At 39.0% G+C, this 25,696-nt stretch overlaps 1 protein-coding gene across 14 annotated transcripts in view; it reads left to right on the forward strand.

Moving 5' to 3' along the window:
- The window catches only part of TRIP12 (thyroid hormone receptor interactor 12), a 75,177-nt gene that overhangs the window by 21,434 nt on the left and 28,047 nt on the right, over positions 1–25,696 (forward strand). For 7 of the 14 annotated variants that reach the window (XM_084529612.1, XM_084529619.1, XM_084529606.1 and 4 more), the window contains 7 exons: positions 4,807–4,953; positions 11,871–11,996; positions 12,944–13,743; positions 20,877–20,982; positions 21,737–21,873; positions 23,188–23,271; positions 24,649–24,744. In XM_084529612.1, coding sequence (XP_084385738.1) covers positions 4,856–4,953; positions 11,871–11,996; positions 12,944–13,743; positions 20,877–20,982; positions 21,737–21,873; positions 23,188–23,271; positions 24,649–24,744 — 1,447 coding nt within the window. In that variant the 5' untranslated portion in view covers positions 4,807–4,855. The remainder of the gene's footprint in view (positions 1–4,806; positions 4,954–11,870; positions 11,997–12,943; positions 13,744–20,876; positions 20,983–21,736; positions 21,874–23,187; positions 23,272–24,648; positions 24,745–25,696) is intronic. The other 7 variants (XM_084529607.1, XM_084529610.1, XM_084529608.1 and 4 more) reach the window with 4 other exon arrangements.

The following is a 25,696-nucleotide window of genomic DNA, read 5'->3' on the forward strand; positions in this document are numbered from 1 at the left end:
TCCCCTTGTGAATTTTGCATCAGTAGGTGCAGTACAGCAGGTAAACTCTAGCATCTTTAGCTTATGGCTTTTTGTGGGGAGAACATAGGCATGAAAACAGATCAGAAAATAAGTGGTAACTTGCTTGCTTCTGCACTGGGGTAAGAAAAGCTTGGCATTCCTTCAGGCCCAATGCTTTCAGGCAGCTGAATTACAGTCTCTACATCAACGCAGTTGAAATCCAGCATCCTTACTGTATTTCATGGGATAAGATCTCTTTTGCTTGTTGTGTAGAAACTTCTTGTCCGGCAGAAGGGAAAGATGATAATTTGGGAAATGTGGTCAGAAACTAATTTGTCTAGGATATCTTTAGCAGTTGTTTTACCCAGTCATTCCATGAACTCTTTGTATGAGAATGGATGAGAGCTTACTAAAATGAGAATAAGGGCTTTTGCCTGCATGGAGCTTTGATGTGAAGGCTCACTTGTTTGGAGGTGAGGACTGCACTGGAAAGAGCTGGGCAGAGCTGAGAACTATTGAGTTCAGAGATTGTAGTGAGGAAGAGTGCTGTACGAAAATCAGCTGCACAGGACTTGGTTTAAACCAACTACTGGAGTAAAACTGCTACTTAAATTTGAGTTAGCTGGTGAAGTGGTAGAAGTAATTGAGTATTAGCAAGTGCTTGCTTGCAAGGCAAGAAAATAGGTGTGGATGTTTGCAGGTGAAGGAGAACCTTGTGTGCAGTGAGCAAAAATGAGGTGCAGCAATGAGATCAGTTGAAATTGAAGCAAGATCTGAAACTAATCAGTAGTTACTGAACGTTATGCAGTAAGATCTTCAGTTTGGTTGCAATTGCTTTCAACTCCTAAATGCGTTATGCTTATATATTTAGAATGCTGCTTTTACCCTAAGTGACTAGATTTGTCACAGATATAGTTGATCAAGTAAATTCACCACACTAAAGCGAGGGCATATGAATCTGAAGTCTCACAATTAACTTTTTCTGACAAATGTACTAAACTCTAGTTCTGGTTAGTACGTTTGCAACTTGCTGGAAGAAAATGTCCTGAACTTTCAAGGCACATAACATCCTCATGTCTTTCCTTCCTCCTTCTGTCCTTTTGCCTAATACTGGCTTCAGGGTGCTAAGCTTTTGTAACTTTGACAAACTGGTTTGCTGCTGCAGCATTAAAGAAGGCACTGTTTGGACCAAGGTGTGAAGGAGAGTGTGCTGACCAACACACTTAGCTCAAGTCCCAGCAGGTAACTGGCGTTGTAATGGGGTGCTGCAGGCAGGGGCCCTACATGGCCCTGAATACTCAGGAAGCTGGATTACAGGAGCCTGAGAAGCTGTTGCATACCAAGGCTCTTGCAAAGAACTTTGAGTACCAGTTGTGGAGGTGATCCAAGTAGATTCAGGAAGCCGCCTTCTCTTGAAAAGCCTTAGTTTCTTTTTCATGGGGATTTTTACCGGTTTCTCATCTAATGTGATTGAAGGCCTGAGGCCTGTTGGAGCACTTCTGTTTACTCCTTTTCCTCTCCATAGCGGACATCACAGTTCAGCATCTTTCAGCAAGTACTTCTGGGTGTTAAATAAAAGCTGATACAGGCTTGTTGTCTTTCATCTGTTGGCTTGCGAGCTACAGATGAGTGTCGGTCACTTCCTGCCATCTCTTTCAGGAGTGAGAAGGTAAACAGAAAAGCTTCCACTGCAAGCTGACAGGTGTTTTTTGTTTTTGTATTTTCTGGTCAATTGGGACTCTCTACAAGTAATACATTGGCATACACAACTTGTAGCTGTAACACTCATGATAGGTTTGTTAGGTCTGCAGAAACTGATTTCTACTTTTCTTCAGAGTAAGAAAGACAACAGGCAAACATAATAAGGAAGTGTTTACTAAAACAAGGATATTGTGCAAGATAACAATTTGATGCCAGCACTGTTAGGTGTTGTGAATTTATTTGAAATACATTTTTTTTTTTTTTTTTGGAGTTCATTCTTAGTCTAAAACACCTATGCTTATGAGGAGAGCTGCTGCAGGCCAGTGCTTTGGTATCGTTACAGCTAGGAGTATAGAGCTGTAAAACTTGAACTAAAATACCGTGTTTACAGAAAACTTTATACGAGCAAAGGACCTGAACTTAACATTTTCAGATGACAAAGCCTGTTAACTGAAGCACAAAGGTCTGGTGTACAGTTGTAACTTCATCTTATTGTGGGTGCGTGGAGTCAGCACTCAACGTGGTCAAGGAGATAGATGTCTTGCAGTGTGACAGGACTGCAGCTCAGCTGATGTGCTGGCATGTGCATCTTCTCTGAGGTAACCGGGCTCAGGTATCTAAGGCTGGGGAGGGGGGAATAAGCCTCACTCCCAGCACTTAGCTTACAGATGGATTGGAGGAACAAAGTTGAATGAGAACAGATGAGATTTAGGAACCTCAGGGTTCTCTTCTGTTTTTTTTTTTATAGCAGCTCTAGTCAGTTGTGACTCACTAAAAAGATCTCTTTCTTGCAGGGTTAACTGGGCACCTGATACTGTGTGTCATCGATACTTACAGGGGAAACTGAAGTTAATGCTTTGATGTCAAATGTTGTAGCCAAATCATGAGGCAGCGTTATATTCATTGTATTGAAAGGCAAATGGAGAGTTGTGGTACCACTACACATCAAGAAACATTGAGTTGAGAGACTTCAATATATGTTGCAACCTGGGCATCGTCTTGATTTGATGGATGGCTTGCAGGGAAAGATGACTGCCAATTCATTTTTGGACACAGCTGAAAATGTCTTGGGTATAACAATGCTTTGTGCTGTGTAACTCTTAAAAGCAAATTGCTGAAAGTGGCTGTTTGATGCAGGCAGGCCACCATTGCATCAAGGTTTCTCTAGATGGTGCCAGGGTTGTGGGTATGATGCTTCCTTTAGCATCTTCTGGCGTTTTGTGGAGAAGTCTATGTGCTGGCCCTAGCAGGGGAAGCATGTGGCTGGGGTAGTAGAGCTCTAGTTAGCATTGCTCCTTGCACAGTGAGTCCTCGTGAAGTGCACGTTCTTGTAGGTGGTATGAGATTTATGGCAACCATTTTATAATATGACCCACAGTTTGACATAAGCACCTCACTTAATCCTCAAGCTGACCTCTGTGCAGAGGATACTGTTTCTTCCTTACAGAAAGAGACTTGATAAAACTTGCCTCCTTGCTGGTGTTTACGCCGGGATGTATTTTTCACTTGTGTTTGAATATAAAGAAATGAAGGAGAGTGCACAACAGTATTTGACAATGCCTGTGACTGGCTTCAGCTGGATCCTCTTGGCAGTGCTGGAACCTCAGTGGGCTTTTTGCCTGTTTAATGCTAGTAATGCAGGGTTACTGGGCTCACACCTGTCCTGTGCGCTCTGTAGAGAATGCTACCACCTAAACTTCCTTCAGCTGACTAACCTGCCTGTGCTAGCAAGCTGGCGTGACTTCCAGCTATAGCAGACCTTTTCCAATCCACTCTAAATCGTTCAAGTGTAAGAAGACTGCATCTGAGCTAGCGGGAGCCTGATGGCTGGCTTGTGCTGTGCAGGCATCTTGATCGCGTCTGTGTTCCTGTGGGCATGGTGCGCGGTGTGTGAGGTGCTGGTTTGCATAATACCAATTTATATGCCTGGTTTCCTACGGCCTCCAGTGAAATGGAGTAACTACAGAGTCTCTGCTATTTTCTGCTCACGTCTGTTCAATTCCATAAATCTTTCTAGAGGAATAGAAAGTGGCCGTCAAGAATCGTCTGGCTGTAGTGATGTCTTCAGAGTTACTTTATTGGCGATACAGAATTTGAGCTGAGCCTTAGTTACCTACAGCTGAAGTGGTATCTCAAACTTTTCCTGTCAGACTTCTTGCTTACTGTGCTTACAGATAGAACAGATACTAAATCAGCGTGTAGACTGTGTTCTTAAGCTCGGGTTGTTTTCCTTGTGGCTTTTTTCACCTGTGAACATGTGTGGGGAATTGTGTGTTTACTGGTTTCCACACAACTTAAAAACAGTAAAACTGGATTTGCTGGTTGTGGTCCTGTTGCTGTACTTTCTGTTTGGAACCACTGATTTTACAGGATACCGGTCACCTCTCTTCACTGAGAACTTAAGCGAGAGTTAATCTTAAAATATCTCTGTTCCTGAAGTTTAGTTGGGCTTTATGGTATTTATATTTTTAAAGCGATAGTGCAGTTTAATTCTTTCACCTATAAAACTAAACATTTTCCCACTAGTTAGGCTCTCATGAATGATAAATTCTTGTTTCTAGTCAGATCTTTTTTTCTGAATTACTGTAGCTTTCGGTATAAATGGGAGTTGCGTAAATCTGATTAGAGAAAGAAGCAGATTTAAAAGCATAAGTTACTTCTGTTATCTTGTGGATACTGCTGCTTATTCTTGAAACTCATTGCAGGAGATGACAATACCAGTTAAAATACTTAAATACTGTTGGTTCTGTATCAAGCATTGAGTTTTTACTAGTTGGTGAGTTTTTTCCTTGATGTTGACGAATACAGGTGCTCTTAAACTGCATTCATCTTGGCTCCTTAAATAAAATAATTGTAAAATAAGTTGTTGCTTTTTTGGTAGACTGTCTTCTGTTATAGACGCACTAGAAACTGGTTGTTCTACATAAGATTCTTCTGAAGGGTATTTATATCTCACCCTGTGTGTTTTTAACTAAACTTAAAATTAATAGTCTTTTTGTCTTAAGCTTTTGCTTAAACTATAGCATTTTACATGTGCTTTCTTTGAGGCATGGCTTGTGAGTCTTCATGCTTCATGTCTTAATGAGTCTCTCTCTTGTCTTTCAGTGAATGATAGTGTCTAGAAAGGGTATGTCCCTTCAGGAGAGAGGTGCCAATGTCCAACCGGCCTAATAACAATCCAGGGGGGTCACTGCGACGTTCACAGAGGAACACTGCTGGGGCCCAGCCACAAGACGACGCAGTAGGAGGAAGGTATGATTGTTGTTTCTGTGTTTTTTATGTATAACGGCAAAGTTAAGGTAACTTTATTCTTTAATTACAGTTTCTACCCTGAAATCCAAGCACTGAAACTTGAGTAAAAACTTCTTCTCCCCTCAAATGCTATCTGTAATATTGTTGCACGACCTGAAAACATGGCTTACACATTATGATGCAGCTAGAATAGCAGTAGTAGATCTGTATGGAAGAAGCATAACTAGGCAATATTACAAAATCACAGGTAGTAACAAATTCCTTCCTCCTCTTCCTTGTCTTTTTAACAAGAGTCTCCAGAGGGCAAGGAGACTCACTGGTCTGTGGAATCTGGGAAAATCTATGTTGCTCTTAGAAAATATTAAGTAACTGGCATCTCTGTCTTGCATTGCATGTTAATTCTGTGCAGGTTTTGAATAATTCAAGAACGAAGAGCTTGTCATGTATTCATACTTGTGAGCAAGTGGGCTGGGTAGTATTTGTTTTGTAAGTAGCTGCATCTGTAATGCAGAACTGGATCCTTGAAACTTTTCTGTGTAATTATTATGTCAACTAAGGAAGTAGGAGTCTTTATCTGAGTGAAGCATGTAAGGATATGTCTTCCTTTAATTTTGTTAACCTTTCTTCATTACACTAATTTTACAGTACCATGGTAGGCAGCATCTGTCCATGCATTGCATTTCCTCAGAACTATTACTGGTGCAGTTGCTTGAGTACATGAATTTTGGCCTTGGGTTCTATGGTATAAGAGTATTATTAAAATATTGCATTAAGTGGCACCACTTATTTTTCTGTACTAGAATTCAAATCCTTGATAGTATTTCTTACTGGTATATGGTCTAACTGAAAACAAGGTCACTGTTTGATGGGTGAAGGATGCTAACTGTTCTTTTAAGGAACCTTGTAGGAAATAACTTGATCCACAGAATTGGGTTTTACTTTTTCTAGACACTGCATAAATGGAAAAATGAAAGATGAAGCACTGGGCAGAAGCCTTGTGTTTTATAGCATGGGGAGGATAAAGCTGTTGCCTGATGTAGCTGGTTATTTTGCAGACCAGCACTGTTTCTAGAGAGTTCTCCTTAACTGAGGCATGGTGAACCCTTCATACTGTTCTGCATATCGTGTTATCTCTACATCCAAATAAATGTTAAGGTGGATACTGCCCTACCAACTCTTTTTCTTTTTCTCCTGATATTCTGTAGCAGAATGTCAGGAAGAAGCTCTACAATGAAGCAGACAATCTGAAGAGTTTTAGGAGTAACACTACTCTCTTACAATGAAAATCGTGTGTTTTTGTGCATTGCAACTTGTCTTAAATGTCTGAACATCTTCCATCTCTTACTAAGTCAATGTCAGTCAAAATTCTCTAAGTAAGAGGTTTATCAGAACTAAAGGTCTTTGTTTATTTGAAATTGATGGAAGCTTTCAAACCTGCTCACTTCTTTTTAGCACGATTTTGAAAATGTGGGTTCTCTAGAACGGGACCTTTGCTACCTTTGCAGCTATTTACGAGCATTTTTGGTTAGCAAAGCACATAAAGGCCTGGATAAAGCATACTTGCAAATATAAACATTATAATGAATTCCATTTCCTATTGTCTTCTGTATGTTCTCCTCAGTAAGGTTCCTCAAGTAAAGTCTGTTGTGAAGGAGGTCAGAGAAAGATATCTCTTCCAAGCTGAAATGCTAATTTGTATCTCTGATTCTTGTACATCTGAAAGGTTTCTTGCTAGAACTTCATTGATTTTTTTACTTGATGAGCAGCTATTCTTCACTTACATAAAGACTTTGGAAATTGTGAACTCCCGTCTGGTCTAATAAGTAAAAATAAATGTGGAATCTTCCTCCTTTGATATATAGTATTGGCAGATTTACCTTAACCTGGAAGCAATAGTGCGATCCTGTTTTGTTTTAGACCGGACTCTATTAATGTCACCCCAATAACACTTCTGAATGGGGAAAGCCTGTGATGTGTTTTCTCCTGTTGTTTACTAGTGATTGCACATCTAGCTTGATAACTTGATTTGATATTTAAGTGTTTGATTTTGGTTTTTGTTTTTTTTTAAACAAATGTTTCTAAGTTCACAGGCCATGTGGAAAGATTGTTACAGCACAAATTGGCAGTAAGCTTAGCGTCTGCAATGTGCTTTTTTTAAAAACAAACAAACAAAAAAAAAAGCAAAAAAAAAAAAACACACCCAGGAAAAACAACCAAAGGTATGTTTCTGAAAACAGATATATAAACAGGTGAACTGCCCCCCCCCTTTCCCTTCCATGTATGCACATACACATGCCTCAGTGAAGTTTGACTAATGTGTTTCTTCCTTTTTTTTTTTTTTGTTAGTGATTTTGAAATAACTGCTTTGAATGCCCTGCTGTTGTGGATGATACAGTACTTTCAGCTTGAAAAGTACTTAATGGTATCCTCATAAAAGTAATTTTAAGTTATGATGGAACCACCCCAATTGTACAACAAGAACTCCTGTCTGAACTCTTTCTTCTAGCACTTTGCATTGAACGTGGACTCTCAGGTTTGTAAGGAAGCAGGAGTGATAGTTTCCCTCTGCAAAGGAAAACTGAAGAGGATTGGGACACAGATCCATTAATAAGAGTGCTCTTTCTTGTGGGGAGTGAAAGGGCTAGGAGGTACTTACTGTTGCTTTAATTCTGTAACTATGTTGTCCTATGTATGTTGAAGAGCTACATCCTTGTGGTTTAAAACCCCAGTGAGGCCACAGACTGCTGCTGAGCCACTAGCATTTATTTTGAACAGCGGCCATTTGGAAGTGTTGTTGCAAGGCACATAAGATCTTTTCAGAAAGTATTGTGGATGACTGTTTCTTTCAGTTCTGAGCAATGCTTCAGTGTTTTGGTGCAGAGTGATGGAAGTGGTCCTGTGTGCAAGTATTGCAAAATACTATTTTTTTCCAGTGGCATGAAGTGAGTACTTAAACTGCATATCGTCAACTTTTCTGTGATCTTTAGGAAAAGTAATTCTAAAGTAGGATTTCAATTTGACATGAGTGATGTACAGACTGTTGTAGCAAAAGTGTAATATTGTATGCAAAGTAGATTTTTGGAATATATTAAATATTCATGTGTGCTTGGGATTAGAGACTAAATGAGAAGCAAGAGTTGTAAACTGTATAGATAACATTGGAATACGTTTTAGTCTGACCCTTTTAAAATACTAAAGGCAGAAGAGCCTTTCTGTCAATTACATCACTTCTGTTCTGAACGGGATCTGGTTTTGGACCAGTCTCGATAATATGTTAAGAACTAACATCTTGCCTGAGGCTTGAGTTGCCTGAGGAGAGAGGCTTTTTTCATTTTTGGTTGTTTTGATTTACACAGCCTATTTCATGTGTACAATTACCTTTGTATCTTGCTTTTGGTAGAACTAAATGTTCTTAGTTTTGTAGATTTCATATTTGGAAGCACTGAGTGCTTTATTTTCAGCTACTGAGGAACAACAATTAGGTGAAATACTGGTTATTAACTAGCTTCAAAAGGTATCTTGAGTAACTTTTTGAGGAAGGGTTCTAGTGAGATCTTCCTTATGCTTTTGCTAAAGAAAGCTAAGGGCTGGTGGTTTCCACAGGACTGTTTCTACAAATCTGGCAAGCTGGGTGGTAGGTCACTTGCCAACTTGTCTAAGTGTTATGCTGAACTGAGTGTCTGCCTGTGATTTAAAATGTGTATCAGCAGACAGCTCAGCCCAGCTAAGTGAGCCTTGAAGTAATAATGACACTGTCCTCTTTGTTGTGGAAAAAACTCCTGAAGGTGCAGCAAGCCCTCAGTCTTTCTGGATCTGCCTCTGCGAATGAAAACAGACAAACACAAGCTCATACTTAACCTTCTTCCTCACTTATTCTCTCAAAATACTTCTTGCTGGAATATTTATTGAAATTAATTTTCTGAATGGAAGATTTATTAATGGGAAAAAATAAAGAGCTTGTAACTGGGCCAGTTAAGGTTAAAAGCCTTGAATCACATGTGAAATTACAGGCAGCTTACAGCCTTTTAACATGAATCAAACTTTCAACCGTCCATGCAACTCCCATAACACTTAGTTTTCAAAGTGTTCCTCATCTTGTTTCTATATCATTGGACTATTTTAACAACTTTTGAACATAAGTTAACTTTTAACAAGACCTTAAGCAAGCTGTCCCAATCCCAAAATAAATTGGGACACTTGTTAGTTGGTGTATAGTTCTAACCTTCTCTTACAATGTCTTTAAATTGCCAGTCTTTTTGCCATTGTATAGATCCTAGAGAAGGGAGTTGAATGTCATGCTCCTTTTAACTGATGTGCTACTATATGTATGGTTACTGTTGTCTTGTGTACCTACTTGACCACATGCAAGGTGAATGATTAAACTTGAGTGAAAATTGAAAGCACAGTCTTCTGAAAATAAAATAATACTAATAAAAATCCTTGTTGCTTCTGACTACCTATTTGTTGTGCTTCTCATGTAACATTCCTGCTTTGGTTGTAGGCATTTACTACTAATAGTTTGGATAAAGAAAAAATGAATATGAATAGTCTTGCACAGTACAGCATTCACAATCCCTACAATATGGTTGTAGCGTGTCCATATGAGTTGAACACTGGTATGGAATTACATCTGTAAAGCGTGTAAGAACCTGGAGGGTTCAGAGGTGGAAGGGAGCAAGCTTGGAATAAGTGGAAACTCTTCAGTGTATGCATTAAATACTTGATGTGGTGGTGCACTGCTTTTTGCCATATTTTGGTTGAAAAGATTTTTTACTTATTTGCGTTCTGTGAATGCTTAAAGCACTAAGTTGAATCCAATTCTAATTAAATCAAAACAAAATCTTAAAGTCAACTTCTCAAATGTATTTCAGAATAAATGAACTCTGATCAGCTAGCTTACATTTAAAAAAAAAAAAGACTAATATCAAGTGTAAACTATGTTATACTTCTATTGCTGGAGTAATGGAAGTTATCTTCAGGAGAACAGTAAATTTAATGCCGAAATCTTCTGTTGGGAAAAGAAAAATCTAAACACTCAGGATTGAGTGAAACATTCCCAAGGTTATTTTCATAGAATTTGCAGTTTTGAGACTAAGATTTACTTCATCTTTTGGGTAGTAAAAATTACTTTTCTTAATATGAGGAATAAAGACAAATTATTTGAGTATGGAGAAGATGCTGTTCAGTTAATCTCTTCAGACTTCCGTTGTTAGAAGTGTGAGCCACCACATATTGCTTTAATATGGGCCGTCTAGATGCCTTCATTAATTTCTGAGTAACTGGCTTTAGGAATACTTTAGGAAAAATACTTGAGGAGAATAAGAAAAGTCACTTCAGAAGGAAGTTTAAAAACGTAACAAAAATAACTTTAGGAAGAACTGATGAAGGAAAGTTACCAAGACAAACACCAAAGTTACCAAGTTGTATTACTCAAATGTTGGTGTTTTGGCTCTAAGTATTATCATGTGGCTATCACTTAGTTGGTTAGTCATAGCAGGATTTTCCTCCTAAAGAAAGTGAACATGTCAGACATGACATGTAGTAGGCTTAGTTTTTTCCAGCCAAATCCCAGAAGTCTAGTAGTGTGGGCAGAGCTATCTGAAAGCTTGTGGAAATCACCTCTACTTGCTCCCTGGCCTAAACTTTTTGCTTGTTTGGGGACATAGGTTGGAATAGGACGCTTTGGTCTTAAATTCCCATTCCACCTCCCTTGCCTGTATGATTCACAAGTGTTTGCATAGCTCTGCTTGAAGGATGAGATGGGTAGCATTTTGATGTGATTCGTCTAGGCTCTTTGGAAACAATCAACGCTTGTTTAACTTGAAGTGTTGCTGCTTCCAGCATTAATACTTGGACAGTTTGAGGCTAATAAAGGTTAGTGGTGCTCAGCTGTTCTATGTGGGTAGGATATGAATGGTTGAAATTTCCTAGTTAATGCTAAGTCAAAAGCATGTTCTAGACAGGGAAGTAAAAGAAAGATGTCTGTTGCCTTAGCAATTATTTACACTGTGCTGTTTTATATGCTGATGAGCTGTCTCTTCTGAGTCTTGCAGATGGTGATACCCATTGGTTTTGAAACACAGATGTGGAATATTTTTGAAGATGTAACTTCGGTCTTAAATATTACTGAAAGTGTAATATGAACTTTGTCCTCTAGTCAGAGCTCATACAACAAACAAGCTTTTGCACATAGATGGAAGCTGCTTGAAAGAACTCTCGTAGCTTATCTATGTGAAACTTGCTCCTTTCTCTGACATCACAGGTTTCCCGTCTCATTTGTCTTCCTTCATCAGTAGCATGTGTTACTTTATTCCTCTCACTTCCAGAGAGTGCTCAGTCCTTTTGAGTTGGTGGAGCTGCAGCCATAGAAGAATTGGCAAGGTTGAGCTTTCCTACCAAGTGGAACTGGTTGCATTCCCATTCCAAGCATTGCTTTTTCTTACACTGAAGAGCAAAGAGACAAACTTGTAAATACTTGTAACTGCATAAAGTCTTAATGCATGGAATCTTGAGGTTGAGCGTATAGATATATCTGAGAGGAGGTCTTTGAGGGGTGGTCTGGTCTTGTGCCTTACTGTGCTGGCAAACACTGCTGAATTTTTCACTTAAGTATTCTTGCACACCAGAAAAATTTGGACTTACCTGCACAGCTTAGGCATGAGGAAGTATTTGATTTACTTAAAATGAATAAAAAACTGTGCTGTACAAAACAGTGATATTGGTAGTGACTTGTAACCAGACCAGGTGATTCTCTTAAAATACTGCCTTAATGTGAAAGGGTTGATGTGTTAAGAGTTTGAAGTTGTACTTAATCTAATACTTATTTGTAAAAGGTACAAACACAAACCTGTAGGTGGAATTTTTTAATCTGTGTCTCAGTATCCTGATAGCTTTCTGTTTTGACTTTCTGCTGACAGGTCACATTTAGGGCAGGCAAAACATAAGGCACATAGCCCTCCTGAGAGTAGAAAATCTATTTCAAAGACACCCAAAGTGCAGTCTAATACTACTTCTGAACAGTCCAAGGGGCACTTTTCCAGAAGGTAATTGCACTTCATATTCATACGTTATCAGTGTTATCTGCGCTTCATTATTGTATGTAATATGTCTGGCTATACAGAACTGTTATGAAATGTATGACAGGCTTTAAACTAGCATTATGTTCAATGGATTTGTTTCAGTGTCTTATGTTCTGTTCATGTTTTGTACTTGTAATTCAGCTAAGAGTATTCAGTCAGTGATTGGAGCATACACATTCTATATAACTAGTCCTGGAATACTTGCAGATTCTTTTCCTCTCTTCCCCCTTTGTTTTGGAGGAAGATAGACCAAGGAGTTCTGAGAGATGTCCAATATTAATTGAAACCTACAATCTAAGGAATGCCTGTTCAGAGTAATCATCTTGGTCATGTTTATTATTTATTTTCATACACTTCTGCTGTGTATGCACCGGAACAGCTTTTTAGCATATAGAGGAGAATTTTGCACTTTTTGTTTCTTAAAATTAAGGTAATCAGATAAGATTGAGAGACTTGGGTCTGACAGCCTTTAGTGAACTAGAATCCAGTTATGACCAGTTACACATTACTGGACAGTTCTTGTTCTCTTGTGGAATTACATTTTCAAACATTCAGCTTCATGGCTTGAATTTTTGTTTTAATGGATTTACATGTCTATATACAATCCTAGTGAAATCAATCTAGTAGCTTTTCTCGCTAAAAAGTAGTGCCCTGTGCTTTTATTTTGCAGTTTGTTTTAGTTCTCCTGCTAGCAAAGGTTTTTTTTTTTTTTTTTTTTTTGCAATGAAATCTGGAGTATGATCTTGTATAAGCATGCTTTTTGTATCAATGTCAATTTAATATTTGACAGGTTATTTTACCTGTTGTTTCCTTTATTATTAGAGATTGCAATGGTTTTGCAAGATAAGTGTCAGCAACAGCATGAGGTTCCTTGAGTTTAACACTAATGCTATTCCTGCTTGCTTCTACAGAGGCTGTAGTTCATCTGCTGTTTTAGTACCACAACAAGAAGATCCAGAAAGAGTCAATACTTCAGAAAAGCAAAAAACGGGGCAAGTGCCTAAGAAAGAAAATTCTCGAGGAGTTAAACGCAGTGCTAGTCCAGACTACAGCAGGACCAATTCTCCTAGCTCTGCTAAAAAACCCAAAGCACTTCAACACACTGAAACTTCCTTGGAAACTAACAAGCCACATACTAAATCTAAGAGAAGACACTCAGACCAAGAACAGTCTAAGTCTACACAATTGCCATCAACGAGCAAGGCTCACACCAGAAAGGGTGGAGCTGCTGGTAGCTCCCGAAGTCAGAAAAGGAAAAGGACAGAGAGTCTGTCTTGTATAAAGAGTGGTTCAGCAGTTGAATCAACTGGCGCTGAAGAGAAGTCAGCAAAACCCTCCAAGCTGGCTTCAAAATCGGTGACCTCAGCCAAAGCTGGGTGTAGCACCATCACTGATTCTTCTTCTTCAGCTTCGACGTCCTCTTCCTCTTCTGCTGTTGCCTCTGCTTCTTCTACTGTTCCTCAGGGTGCCAGAGTGAAACAGGGAAAGGACCAGAATAAGGCTAGACGTTCCCGTTCTGCATCCAGCCCCAGTCCAAGAAGGAGCAGCAGGGACAAAGAACAGAGTAAAACAGGTGGCTCTTCAAAGTTTGACTGGGCTGCTCGATTCAGTCCAAAAGTTAGTCTCCCTAAAACAAAACTGTCTCTACCAGGCTCTTCCAAGTCTGAGACATCAAAACCTGGACCTTCAGGACTACAGGCCAAGCTAGCAAGTAAGCTGCTCACTTTCTTTTACGGAAGAATATACATGTATGTTTTAAAACTAACTCTTCTAAACAAATACTTCCTTCATTGTTTACAGGGTTCTTGGGTCCTTGTTAAAGAGAAATAACTATTTTATTCTACTGAGCTTTTAGGTAAAGTTGTGACTGAAACCACTTAGATATATCTATATTGTTTGTTTTATCTATATGTGTATATTGCTATATATATAGCAAACGATTTAGATAAAGCAAAAGTACGCCGTCTGTTCTGTAGGCCTAAGATACTTCTCTATCTTGCATGTCAATTTTTAAAATTTATACAAGATACTTGCATATCATTGTCATGGGACATACAAAATGAAGTTTTCTAACGTTTACTTGTTCTGTTTTAACTTCTTTTTTCATTTCCTTTAACTCTGTGCCCTGACTGGGAGTGATACTCACTGTTAAACAAGTTATCTAACTTGTAGTTTCTTTTTTCAGGTTAGGTTTGCTACTTTTTTTATGGTGCCAGTTTCTCATGTTAGTCTAAGATCAATAATATTTTAAACTTTAAAACTGGTATACATAGTGACTGGCATGTGAATTACTTTATCTTTTAAATTGTTCTTATAAAACATGTCCTCCCTAGTGCTGAATTGGAGTAGTAGGTACCTTTCTTGTACATTCTGATAAGGATTTAGGCTGTTTCTAAGCCAGAGCCGCTGCTCATTAGTGCGCGGTTATGCTTAGAGCTCTGTTTGCTTGAAAAACATGGTACACCAAGGCAGCATAATAAACTTCAAATGCTTTTTTCATAGCATATATTCTATAAAACTTGTTTTAATAGGTTGGATTCCTAAGCCTGGTAACTGTTGCACATTTACCTAGGCATGATCATGAGTAGCATGTCCCAACTAGGGCATGTCTATAGCTAATACTAATGCAGGAAATATGTGAAATAAACAAGAGGAACTGGATGGCTTCCTGTGTAATCAAAATAGATTTAATTGACCTAACAGGCTTGTTTTGGATAACTTGCATGACTGGAGTATTGATTCTAGAATGACCTAACCTAGTTGGGGAAGGATGGCATTGGGGAAGGGGAGAGGGGCTGCTCTCTTATGGCAAGACTTTACGTGTACCTGATTCAAGACTCCACTGTTTGGTGGGCTCCTGAGGGGGAAAACTGAATTTCCCCAGGATAATGAGATGAAGGAATGGGTAGGAATTGGACAAGACTGACTGACCATCAAGTTAGCTCTTAATGAAGCCTGCCTTTTAGTTATGGGCAACTCTTTGACAAAGGAGAAAAGCAACAGGGAGGTGAAAGAATGTACTTCTATGTGAACACAAAAAGGTGAAGGCAGAAGGTAATTTATATGACTGCTTATAACCCTTCAGCACGGAGTGAGAAAGGTGGGATAGCACAACCTGCGGTGGTGGGGTTGTGGAGTAGCTTGAAAAACAACATTGAGAATACAAGCTTAAATTATCTCAAAGAATGTACTGAGAAAGCCAGCTTGACTAGCTTTAGCTCTTTTGTGACCTGAAAGTCAGCTTTGGCATAAGATAAACGTAAGTAGAACTAAGATATTCAAGTAATGACAGAAAACCAAGTTGGTATAGACTGTAAATATGTATACTTAAAAAGTCAGTGTTAAGGGTTACAAAACATAGTAAGAATTTCTAGACTCCGTTTTAGTTTAAAGAAAGTTGCTTTCTCTAGGTAGCATCCCAGTTTGAGGAGGAAAGATGTGATATTGGGAAGTCTAAAATGTATAATCTGTTTGGATTACAACAAAACTTAATTGAATAGCTATTATTGAATATCACTGGAGTATGATTATGCTAAATATCACTAAGATGTAAGAACTCCATCTAGAATAGATAGAGAGTGCTAATATTTGTATTTTCAAATAGTCTTAGCTTTTTGAATAGTGCATTAAAGCTCTGACAACAAATTGAAATAATCTGGGAATCAATAGTAATTATTTCTTAAATGGATAAGTTAATACTTGGCTGTTATACAGCTTCACTAACTAGAAAATACTGGTACAAGTTTGAAATATTTCAACAAGATACACATTTTGAATAATGTTGAGAAATGTCAAGAAAATATTAAGAAATAAGAAATCACAAGGGTAGGTTTTTAAGGAAGGAGGGGTCAGGTCAAACTTATTTTCTCTGGTAAGCTAATACCTTTGGAGGATAAGGGAGCAGGAGTAGCTGGTATCTCACACAAATAACAACTCTAAGGCCTTCTAAAGCAGTAAAGCAAATGGTGATCTAGATCAAACTGTGGTGTACTCCCCTCTGGAGAAATGTACTTAGAAGTCATGGTAGTTCTCTTAGTAGAAGCTGAAACTCAGTAGATTTGTATAAAGGTATAATATGAAAGAACTGTTTAAAAATTGAACTAGGGCTGATAGAACTAGTGTAAAATAAACAGCCATGGAAGAAGTCAGGAAAAATGCTGGTGGGGGAGTGGTTCTCTGAAGAATGGTCTGGGATGAGAGGGGAGATTATTGTGACTGGCCGATGTGGTCAGCCATGTCTGTGTAAATACAGTGCTGTTCATCTCTGGATATTGCAGTCAAAGAATGACATGGTTCAGTTTAAAGTAGTTTCAAGTACAAGAATTATTATTAGTGGTTGTGATCTTTGAAGGAAAAACCAGAAGAGCTGAGGTGGCTTACCCTATGGAAGAGAAGGATGAGGAGAGATGTGATTGCCATCTTTGCAGGAGCCTCCCACATACTGGAGGAGACAACCCTCAGGTTTCTTGTTCTGTCCTCACTGGATAAGTAATGGGCATTAAATGCAGCCAAGCTGACTTTCAGAGATTTCAGCTAGATACATAGCAGTTGTGTGTTGCAAGGGTAACTGAGTCAGTGGCATTACTGAATAAAGACTAGGAAGTCCACTGGAAAAATCAAAATAGACTGAAGGCTTCCACCTCTTGTTCTGCAGCTAAATATTTTGGTTAAAAAAGGCAAATTTTTAGTTTTGCTCTTGATTTGACTATTTTCATGTCCTTTCAAGCACTGTAACTTTTAGAAATTTTGGAATGTTGCAAATTGTGTCAAATGACTTAAGCTTTTTTTTTTTTATAGTTATTCATGCTTCTATTATCAGGGAAATCTCTGCCTCTCTTTGTATGGGGTCTTACCTTTTAAGTAGGAAGAAGCTGTCAGTGATGGCTGGGATGATGCTGAGAGCAGGGTGACCTGGAGTAGCTATCCATAAATGAGAATCCTCAACCTAGTACTTGAAGATTTGGGGGGCTGAGAAGAGAAGGCTGATGTGAAAAGCCAGATAAAGGTGAACACAGAGCATGGTGGTGGTGTAACTCCTGACTTGAAAGGGGATGGGCAGGGGTGAGGGGAAGTCTGAAAATAGCTCTGAATTAGTTTATTTGCAATGGTAGGTGGCAATGCTGGCCTGTAGTGCCTGTATGTTGCATTAAGGAAATAAACTGACTAGGTAAGAGATGGTTATAGTTGTGGTGATGGGCTCTATGGGGTTCTAGTTAACAGCTGAGGATGTCTGGGTTGGTATTGAGGGGCACAGTGGCATGTTAGAGAGACAGTAGGTGTCTTCCCCTGCCAATGGTGTTTTTACCCCACCTTTATTGCTTGAGCTAGAAAGCAGCTCAACGCAGGAGCCAATCTAAAATGTAAATTTACAGCCCTAAGAAGTAAATCTCTATTGATTATCTTTCTGAACTGCCAACAAATGGTGTTTGGGGTTATATACTTTGAAAATCTGACTTGGTTTTGGCTTATGTAATACACTCAGGCTGTTAAAATAAGTAAATGTAGTATGGCTGCTTTCAGGACTTGTTTCTTTCATACAGCAAAAATGCCTGTAAAAAATGCTGACCAGTAAACAGACTTAAAAAAATAATAATCTGAAGAACATCTTCACATTTTTTTTTTTTTACATTTTATTTTGGTAAGGCTACAGTGTTTCAGGTTTAGCCTGTTTGGTTCTCTTTTCCTTCAGACTCATTAACATGCGTGTTTGGCATGCAAATAAGATGATGTCATGGCATGAGCAATTTATCTGCTTGCCATAGGGAAACCTAGGGCTCTGCTTCAATTCTAAAGCTTCCATCTTGAAACTTCTGTAGTTGCCTAATATAAACTGCTTAAACCTATTTTTTTCGAAGGTGTGTCACACGTGGACATCTCCTAGCTCTTTGAAATGGATCTTACAGGGTTGCTCAGTCAGCGCCACCCCTGTAACAGACAGAGTTAACTTCTGGAGATGAACATGAAACTAGTTCACCTGAAAGCCCTTGCTGTCTGAGACAGCATGACTGGTGCTTTCCTTGGGCAGACAGCCATAGCGATCGTTTATTCCATCTACATGGATATAGGTTGTACTCTGCTTGCCAGTGAAGGCTTGGGGCTGTTTTCATCCTGTGACTCCCGTAGGTGCAGGACTAACTCCCAGGCAGGAGGCCTGCTAGCAGGATGTTCAGGGGAGGGTTAAATCTGAAAGTGTGAGGGGGAAAAAGGTCCTGTGCTGAAGGAGCTAGCAGTCCTGAACTTGTGCTGGAAAGACTCGAAGGATTTCCCAAAATATGCAAGTGGTAAGACTGACTTAGCATTCTTAAACGATGAACTTTAAAGGCAGAGAGTGGCTACAGACAGCAGGAAGGGAACAAGTTCAGAGAAATCATTTGTCACTTCCTTTTTAGCCTGGGAAATGACTAGAGGGAGGTAGATGCACGCAAGTGCCATGGTAGATGTGTAGAAGAAAAGATTTGGGAAGAAAGAAACGTGCAAAAAGATGTGATGAGCAGAGCACTCAATGAGTAGCAGGAGAAAATGAACTCAGCTTTCTGGGTGCTCAGTCTATGATGCAGCTCATCCAGCAGGCAATAACGGGAAGCTCTATGTTCTCCAGAACCTTACTGAGGTAATTTGGTTTAAAGCGATGGCTCAACTAATTGAGTGCTTCTTATGGACAAGGGCAATCCTCTCTACAGCTTCATTGCCATCGTGTTTCGTGGTGGCTGTGCTCAGCTGATCCCTGTCCTGCTAGCTCAGCTCACTGGTCTGACAGAGAGCGACCAAGAGGAAGGTGTGCAGAGTGTGTGCTGGGCACCTCGGCCTTGGGTCAGGGTAGTAAGGCATGAGTGAGCAGAACCACACTGTTAGACACAGCAGCAGGCTGTTTAACTCCGCTGCCTTGTGAAACCGCTGCCCTTAGCTTATGTTAAGACAGGATTTATGCTAAGTCCGTTTCACTTCATTTTCAGTGAAGGTGGTGTCTGTCGTTGATCTGCCTATTGCGAATCTGCTAAGAACAAACCTCATGCTTAGGGCTGACCACTTGAAACAGAGAACCCGCAGATTTCAAGCAGCAGCTGACCTTCTGATGTGAGGAGCTCAAGTGTTTATTTTTCCAGTGGACATAAAGTTAATCTCTGATACAAATGTAAAGCAAAAGTACACCTCATTTTTAGAATCTCATCACGATGTTACATGGAGAAATAGACTATTTGGTATCTGTACCTAATGAGCTAATCTGTAGCTATGAACTCCTAGAGTGGCTGTTGTGGTCAAATGTAGTGCTGTTATACTTAATGCATGCATTTTTTAATGTAAAATAGTCAGCTATGAGAGGAGTTTTGTTGAATCTGCATTTATAGGACTTGAAACATAGATAGCTGTGGCATAGGATCCTGCAGCAGCTGTTTCAAACTGCTCTTGTCTTCTCTCCAGCACTCCCCCTTCCCTCCCTACCACAAACAAGGCAAGTAATTTACTGGATGTAAATAGGGCTGGATTCATTAACTGCTTCTGTTTTAGCAACTTCAACCTAAGCTGTTGGTTTGCAACCATGCATAGTAAAAGTGCCACTGCTTTAGGAGTATTTTTTAAAAAAAGTAAAATATATTAAAAAAAAAAAAGCATAATCTGTGTGTACAGACTGAAAATCCAGGTGGCTGCCTTGTTTCAGCTCAGTTTGCAGTAGCTGTTAGGTACAGTCGCTTGTTTTCTTAGGTTGCCAAGTTTCTGGGGTTAATAAGCCAGGTGTATGGTAAACACAGGAATATCAGGTTAACCTTAATCTGCATGGAACTTAATGCTGTATGCAGTTAATGTGTTCCTGGATCAAATATGGTGTAGTGTCCAGGGGACAGACTATTGACTAGGTCAGTAATAAGTTTTCGGATTACATTCCCTTTTCTGTTAAGTATTCTATCAAGACTTACATAGTTACATAGTTGCTTCATTCTTAAGTATGACAATATTCCTGGATTTTTTTTTAGGAATAATTAGCAGAAGCCAGTTTGATAGGTACTGTGCTAAAATACAGTTCATGCTTAAATGTGTTCTGTTTCTGCTGTGTTGCCAGTAGAGGGAGCAGTGCTCTAATTATTTCCTCATAAACAAGAGCAAATTAATATCAGCTGTGTTAGTCTTCAACAGTGCAAATACTTCTAAATTAAAAACTCAATTCGTTCCCCAGAGTTGTGAAAATATTCTTGGTTATTTGCCTAAAGGAAGACATTACAGCAGTGATAGGGTTTGAAGGGATGTAGTTAAAACAAAAACACACACAAAACATTGCAGATCTCAATGTTGGCAGTGCTTGACTTCTGGAGGGTGGGGGAGTCTCATTTGGTTTTAAGGCAGTTATTGTTAAGCCATACTAATGTAGATCGAACTGCTTGTGACTAAAAGTTAAGATTTGTCTAGTGATTGTGGCTAAGTTAATGCTGCACACGTTTACCTAAGGGGTAGGGGCAAAACAGATATCCCCCCCCCAAACACACTGTGGTTTCTTTTTCTCTATGCTCTAAAGCTAAATCATTTTTGTTTTAGGTGTTTTGAACATAAACACATGGAAATAATGTATCTTACAGTATTTGTTGAGCATGAGGAGGCCTACAAGCTCCTGTGTAACTGGAGCATATGGGTTACAAAAAGGTGTCTGAGTAACAATTCGGAGTTTGGTACAAAAAATAAATGAGTAAAAATAAGTTTTTAAGCCTTTCTTTCAGTGGAATAGCAGATCAGTGTAAGGTGACAAAAAGCTGTTGTAGACTTCCTGTAGTTATGTAGAAGCTGTCCTGTTTCACTTTGTAGAGCTGCTATGTATTTAAAGACTGACTTACTCTCAATCCCTTAAATATTACATAGGCCTAAGAAAATCCACCAAGAAGCGCAGTGAATCACCACCTGCTGAGCTCCCCAGTTTGCGGCGGAGCACACGGCAAAAGACCACGGGCTCCTGTGCTAGTACCAGGTAAAACTTAAAACAAGATGTGATTACTGCTGTGGATGGGTATTTATCTTTCATGGCTATTGCAGAAAGAGCTGCAGTTTTTCAGGCTTGCAGGGTCACCCTGTATACTAATGTCATGGATAATGCATGGAGTTTGGCACTATTACAACTCCTGTAGCTGAGGTACTTATTGAGGAAGGAGGGGAGGAAGTACCCAAAGGCAATGTCACAAATTTAAATAATCCTTTTCTTACAAAGGCTGTGTTTAAAAAGATAGAGTTCTAAACTTCTCTGTTATGAATAATAAAATCAACGACAACTTTGAAAAATAAAAGACCGTATGGTGCCACACGGGTGTCTGTTTTAATACTGTACCAATCAGTTTGTCAATAGCTGCATCTGAACAACTGGTATGGTGGATATTGAAGTACTTGATATGCCTGAGGTCTGTTCCTGTTGTCAGTTATGCACTTGAATTTGATGCCTTACATCATAAGCATATGTATATTTTTAGTAGTGACAATAGTAATGTTGAAAAAAGCAGATTTAGAAAGGCCAATGCCTTTAAACTTGATCTGCTATTGAAAATCAAGCTCAATGTCAGAGTTTTGTACTTTGAGTAGTTCAGAACTTTTTTTTAAAGATGAATACTCAGGCATCAAACTTCTTTTCAGATGCGTACAAATCAGTTACTTGGTTTGTAATTAAGTCACTTTAATTGTGATAATTTTGACTATTTTTAAATTCCCAAACATTTGTTTTTTCAAATCTTTAGTCGGCGAGGCTCTGGCCTGGGCAAAAGAGGAGCAGCTGAAGCTCGCCGACAGGAGAAGATGGCTGATCCTGACAACAACCAGGATGGAGTTAACTCTTCAGCTGCGCGTACTGATGAGGCTCCCCAGGGAGCTGCAGGTAAAAAGAGATACCAGTTGCAGTGTTTTAGTATACATGTGGATACGAACTTCTTACATGGATTAAGTTCTGGGAGGAAGTTATGATTTAAGTTGGTACAGCTTCTGGAACATTTTGAATGAGAGGGACCTTAACTGAATCTGATCTCTTGGACATCTGGTACAAGCTTCAGTTATGCTACTTCATAGTCTCCAACCTATTTCCAATCAAGTACACTTTAAAAAAAAAAAAAAAAAAAAGCCTGAAAACTGATTTCAGTTAATGCTACATAAATGACTGTGCTGCTGACTGAAGAGATGCCAAACTGTTCAGAATATAGAAGACAAGTATTTATCTGTGAGAGTTCTTTAATAACTACTGGAAAATATTTTGTATGTTTTCTGTTGAAACTGCAAGCCTCTCTGTATTGGAGAAGTTTGTCTTTGGGTTAATTAATACATGTACTCCTGTTTATGCAGTTCTGTTAAATGGTACTTAATTTTATCACCTGGTCCTAATCAACAGTGATTCTGAAGGAGCTTTCCAACAATTATGCTGGGTGGTAGAAAAACTCAAAATGTCTGTGTTTTTAAAATTAGCTACATTGCTAATAAAAGTCAAAATGAACTGGATTGAAGGGCAGCATAACAAGAGAATAAAATTACTAAGAATGCAGGCAACTGTGTCCAAAGAAGAGCAGTGAAGCTGGTGAAGGGTCTAGAAAAGGGGGCTAGGATTATTTAGTTTAGAGAAAATAAGGCTTAGGGAAGACCTTATTTAGAGTTTCCTTAAAGAGGGTTGTAATGAGGTAGGGATCAGGCTTTTCTCCCAAGCACCAAGTGATCAGACAATGGGAAATGGCCTCAAGTTGCACTGGGGAGGTTTAGGTTGGATATTAGAAGGAGCTCCTTTACTGAAGGAGTTGTGCAGCATTGGAGTAGGCTGCCCAGGGAAGTGGCTGAGTCCCCATCCCTGGAGGTCTTTAAGAAATACATAGTTCAATGGTGGACTTCAGTACTAGGATAAAGGTTGGACTAGATGATCTTAGAGGTCTTTTCCAACCTGAATGATTCTATGAAATACACATGAAATGTTATTTGCTGATCTGACTTCTTTCATAATCTTGTGTTGGTATAGCCTTTCTGTTAGTTTTTGGAAAGGCTGATCTCTAGACTGACATTGGTCTAATTGAAGTGACAATTGTACAAGTGTGGTGGCAGTATTAAATGCACAGCACTTTCTGATGGTGGATGCTTTTTTTGATGGTGGAGTCGATGCAAATTTTGTAGTTCTGTAGGTGCTTCAACTCATGTTAATCTATTTTATTTCTTTCAGCTTCTAGTTCTGTTGCTGGAGCTGTAGGTATGACAACATCTGGAGAAAGTGAGTCAGATGACTCTGAAATGGGAAGACTACAAGGTATAAAAGCTATAATTAATTTGCAATTTATTATTTTTGTTTGCAGCCTGTGAATAGCTGTACTGCCCCACGTCCTGTGTTATATAATGCGGGGAGGCTGAATCTTGTTTCTATGTCTGTGAATGTGTTGCTTTGCTTACTGTAGTTTTCATGAACTGTGACACTGCAAGCTTTAACTCACTGAAGATGTGAGAATTTGGAACTAATGTCTGTAGGGATTGGTTAGTGTCCTTATATGTTTCCATAGTGTGTAATACATTGCTATTGATTTTTTTTTCAGGTGGAGATAGGGGTTGGGAGGGAGGAGGAGAATTGAGAACTGAGTCCTATGAAGTGTGTAGGCTATTGTTGGAAGTATGAGAATGTTTTTTTTGCAAGAATACGTTTCCAGTTGACAGGCTGGATTAGGTCTGCTGTTAATCTACCTGATTCTGGATAACTTCTTTTGTCCTTGTCATTGATAGCCATATAACTACAAGCTTTGATCAAAGTCTAAATGTTCTTAAAAATGCTTGCTTTCATGCTTTAGTTATAGAAGAATTCAGGTCTCTCATCTGAAACACAGGAAGGTACAAACTCAGTGTTTATGTCCTGCAGCTCTTCTAACAATTTTGTCACTACTGTGCAAGGAGTTCTGTGATTGTAATTTTCCTTGCAAATGACAGATTTGGTAAATCTGGATCACTAATGTGGAAGTGAGTGCTATGTCAGTATCAGTTCACTTGCTTATAGCCCCCAGTAAGCATAGGTATGCATTAGGAATGTTGAACTAATTTTTTATTATTATTGATCAGTATTTGTGTTGATCAAAAGTGGTCAAGCTTGCTAAAGTAAAAATTGGAATCACCCACTTAGTCTAGTTTAGGACTACTGAAAAGTGTTATTTAAAAAATGCAAATTTTTAGCAGAGATCTTGCCTTCCTATTCATCAGGAAGTAAAGCTGTGAAACTTGTGTCCTCTCCTCAGATTAATAATGCTACTTGAGTCCTGAACGTGTGAAGATAAGTTTAGCCAGTTTTGTGTAGCTTGAGTTCAGGTTTGAAATTACAGCCTATGTATCTGCTATTTTAGATCTAAACTTACAACGTTAATGTAGTAGACCAGATTTCTTCTGTAAAATATAAAGCTTTGAAAACTTGGTGGGTGACTTCTTAAGGGGCATTAATGCTCTGCGTATAAAAATGACCTATTTGTTCCTTAAGGGTCATCTTTTTGGTGTGTTTGAAACTGAAGTAACTACAGTCATCTAATCCTAACTCTTCTTTCCTAAAGTATCAAAATTCTAGTAGTCTTAAATTATAGCTTCATGGAATTTAAGCTTTTTAAAATATATGTAGAAGCTTTGACAATGGCTGTTATCCTCTGTTTGCTTTTAGCTCTATTAGAGGCTAGGGGTCTTCCTCCTCACCTGTTTGGCCCTCTTGGTCCTCGGATGTCGCAGCTCTTCCACAGGACAATTGGAAGTGGAGCTAGTAAGCCAAGTTTGTCTAATTTGACTTGATTCTTTCCACTTCCAGACTAGTAGAATTCAGCCACTAGTACATTCTAGTATTTGTGTTAGCTACATAATTTATATTTTCCATGTTGGAGATTTGTATGTCATGAGTGCTAGACCACTGGTCAGCAGCATTAATGAGTTTTTCTTCCTGTAAGGAAGAGAAATTTGCTTTAGCCATGTTTCCTTTCTTTTCTTTTCTCTCTCTTTTTTTTTTTTTTTTTTTTTTTTAAATCTTGATGTTCCCTTCTAGGTGGGGAAGGGAGGGTTCTTGCCTTTTCACCCCTTCATTATCTTTTTCTCTTGCATGATGGGCTGCTTAGCAGAAGACCTCTGAACCCCCTTGGGTTTTTTGCTAGCTTTAGAACCAATACAACCTAACAGTTTTATGGTGCCTTGTTCAGAGCTTCAAAAGGGACTTAGTTCTCAGACTATGTCAGTGAGAACATGAGCTCTTAGTCTTGTTTACCATATCTGCATTATGCAGCTGGCTAAGATGTGTACCTTCTAGTCCCAGCTGGTTTGGCTTTCAGGAGAGCCAAAGACAGCCTGTAACACTGCCTGCCAAGAAGAAGATGGGGTCTAATGGATACTCTACGTGCTGTATTATCTAGGGGGTATACTGAAACGTCCTTTACTTTATAAAGGTGGAGTGGTATGGGTTCTGTCACCCACTGTAGGTTGGCAAAGATGGCTATGGTGAGCAGTGTGGTGAACTCCCTGAGCTGTGACCAGTCTGCACTGGAAGGCCAGCTAAGAGTGAGATTTCATTTCTCTTTCCCTCCCCCTTTTTATGGCAGGGAAAGGAAGTGAAACTACAAATGCAGAGGAAGACAAACTGTCTCTCGTCTTCCACTCTGGCAGAAATATAGCGTAACAACTGCACTGAACACTTAAATTCTCTAATATCTTCTTTCCTAATCTTTTTT

Source organism: Aythya ferina (assembly GCF_964211825.1).
Source record: "Aythya ferina genome assembly, chromosome: 9".
NCBI lineage: Eukaryota > Metazoa > Chordata > Aves > Anseriformes > Anatidae > Aythya > Aythya ferina.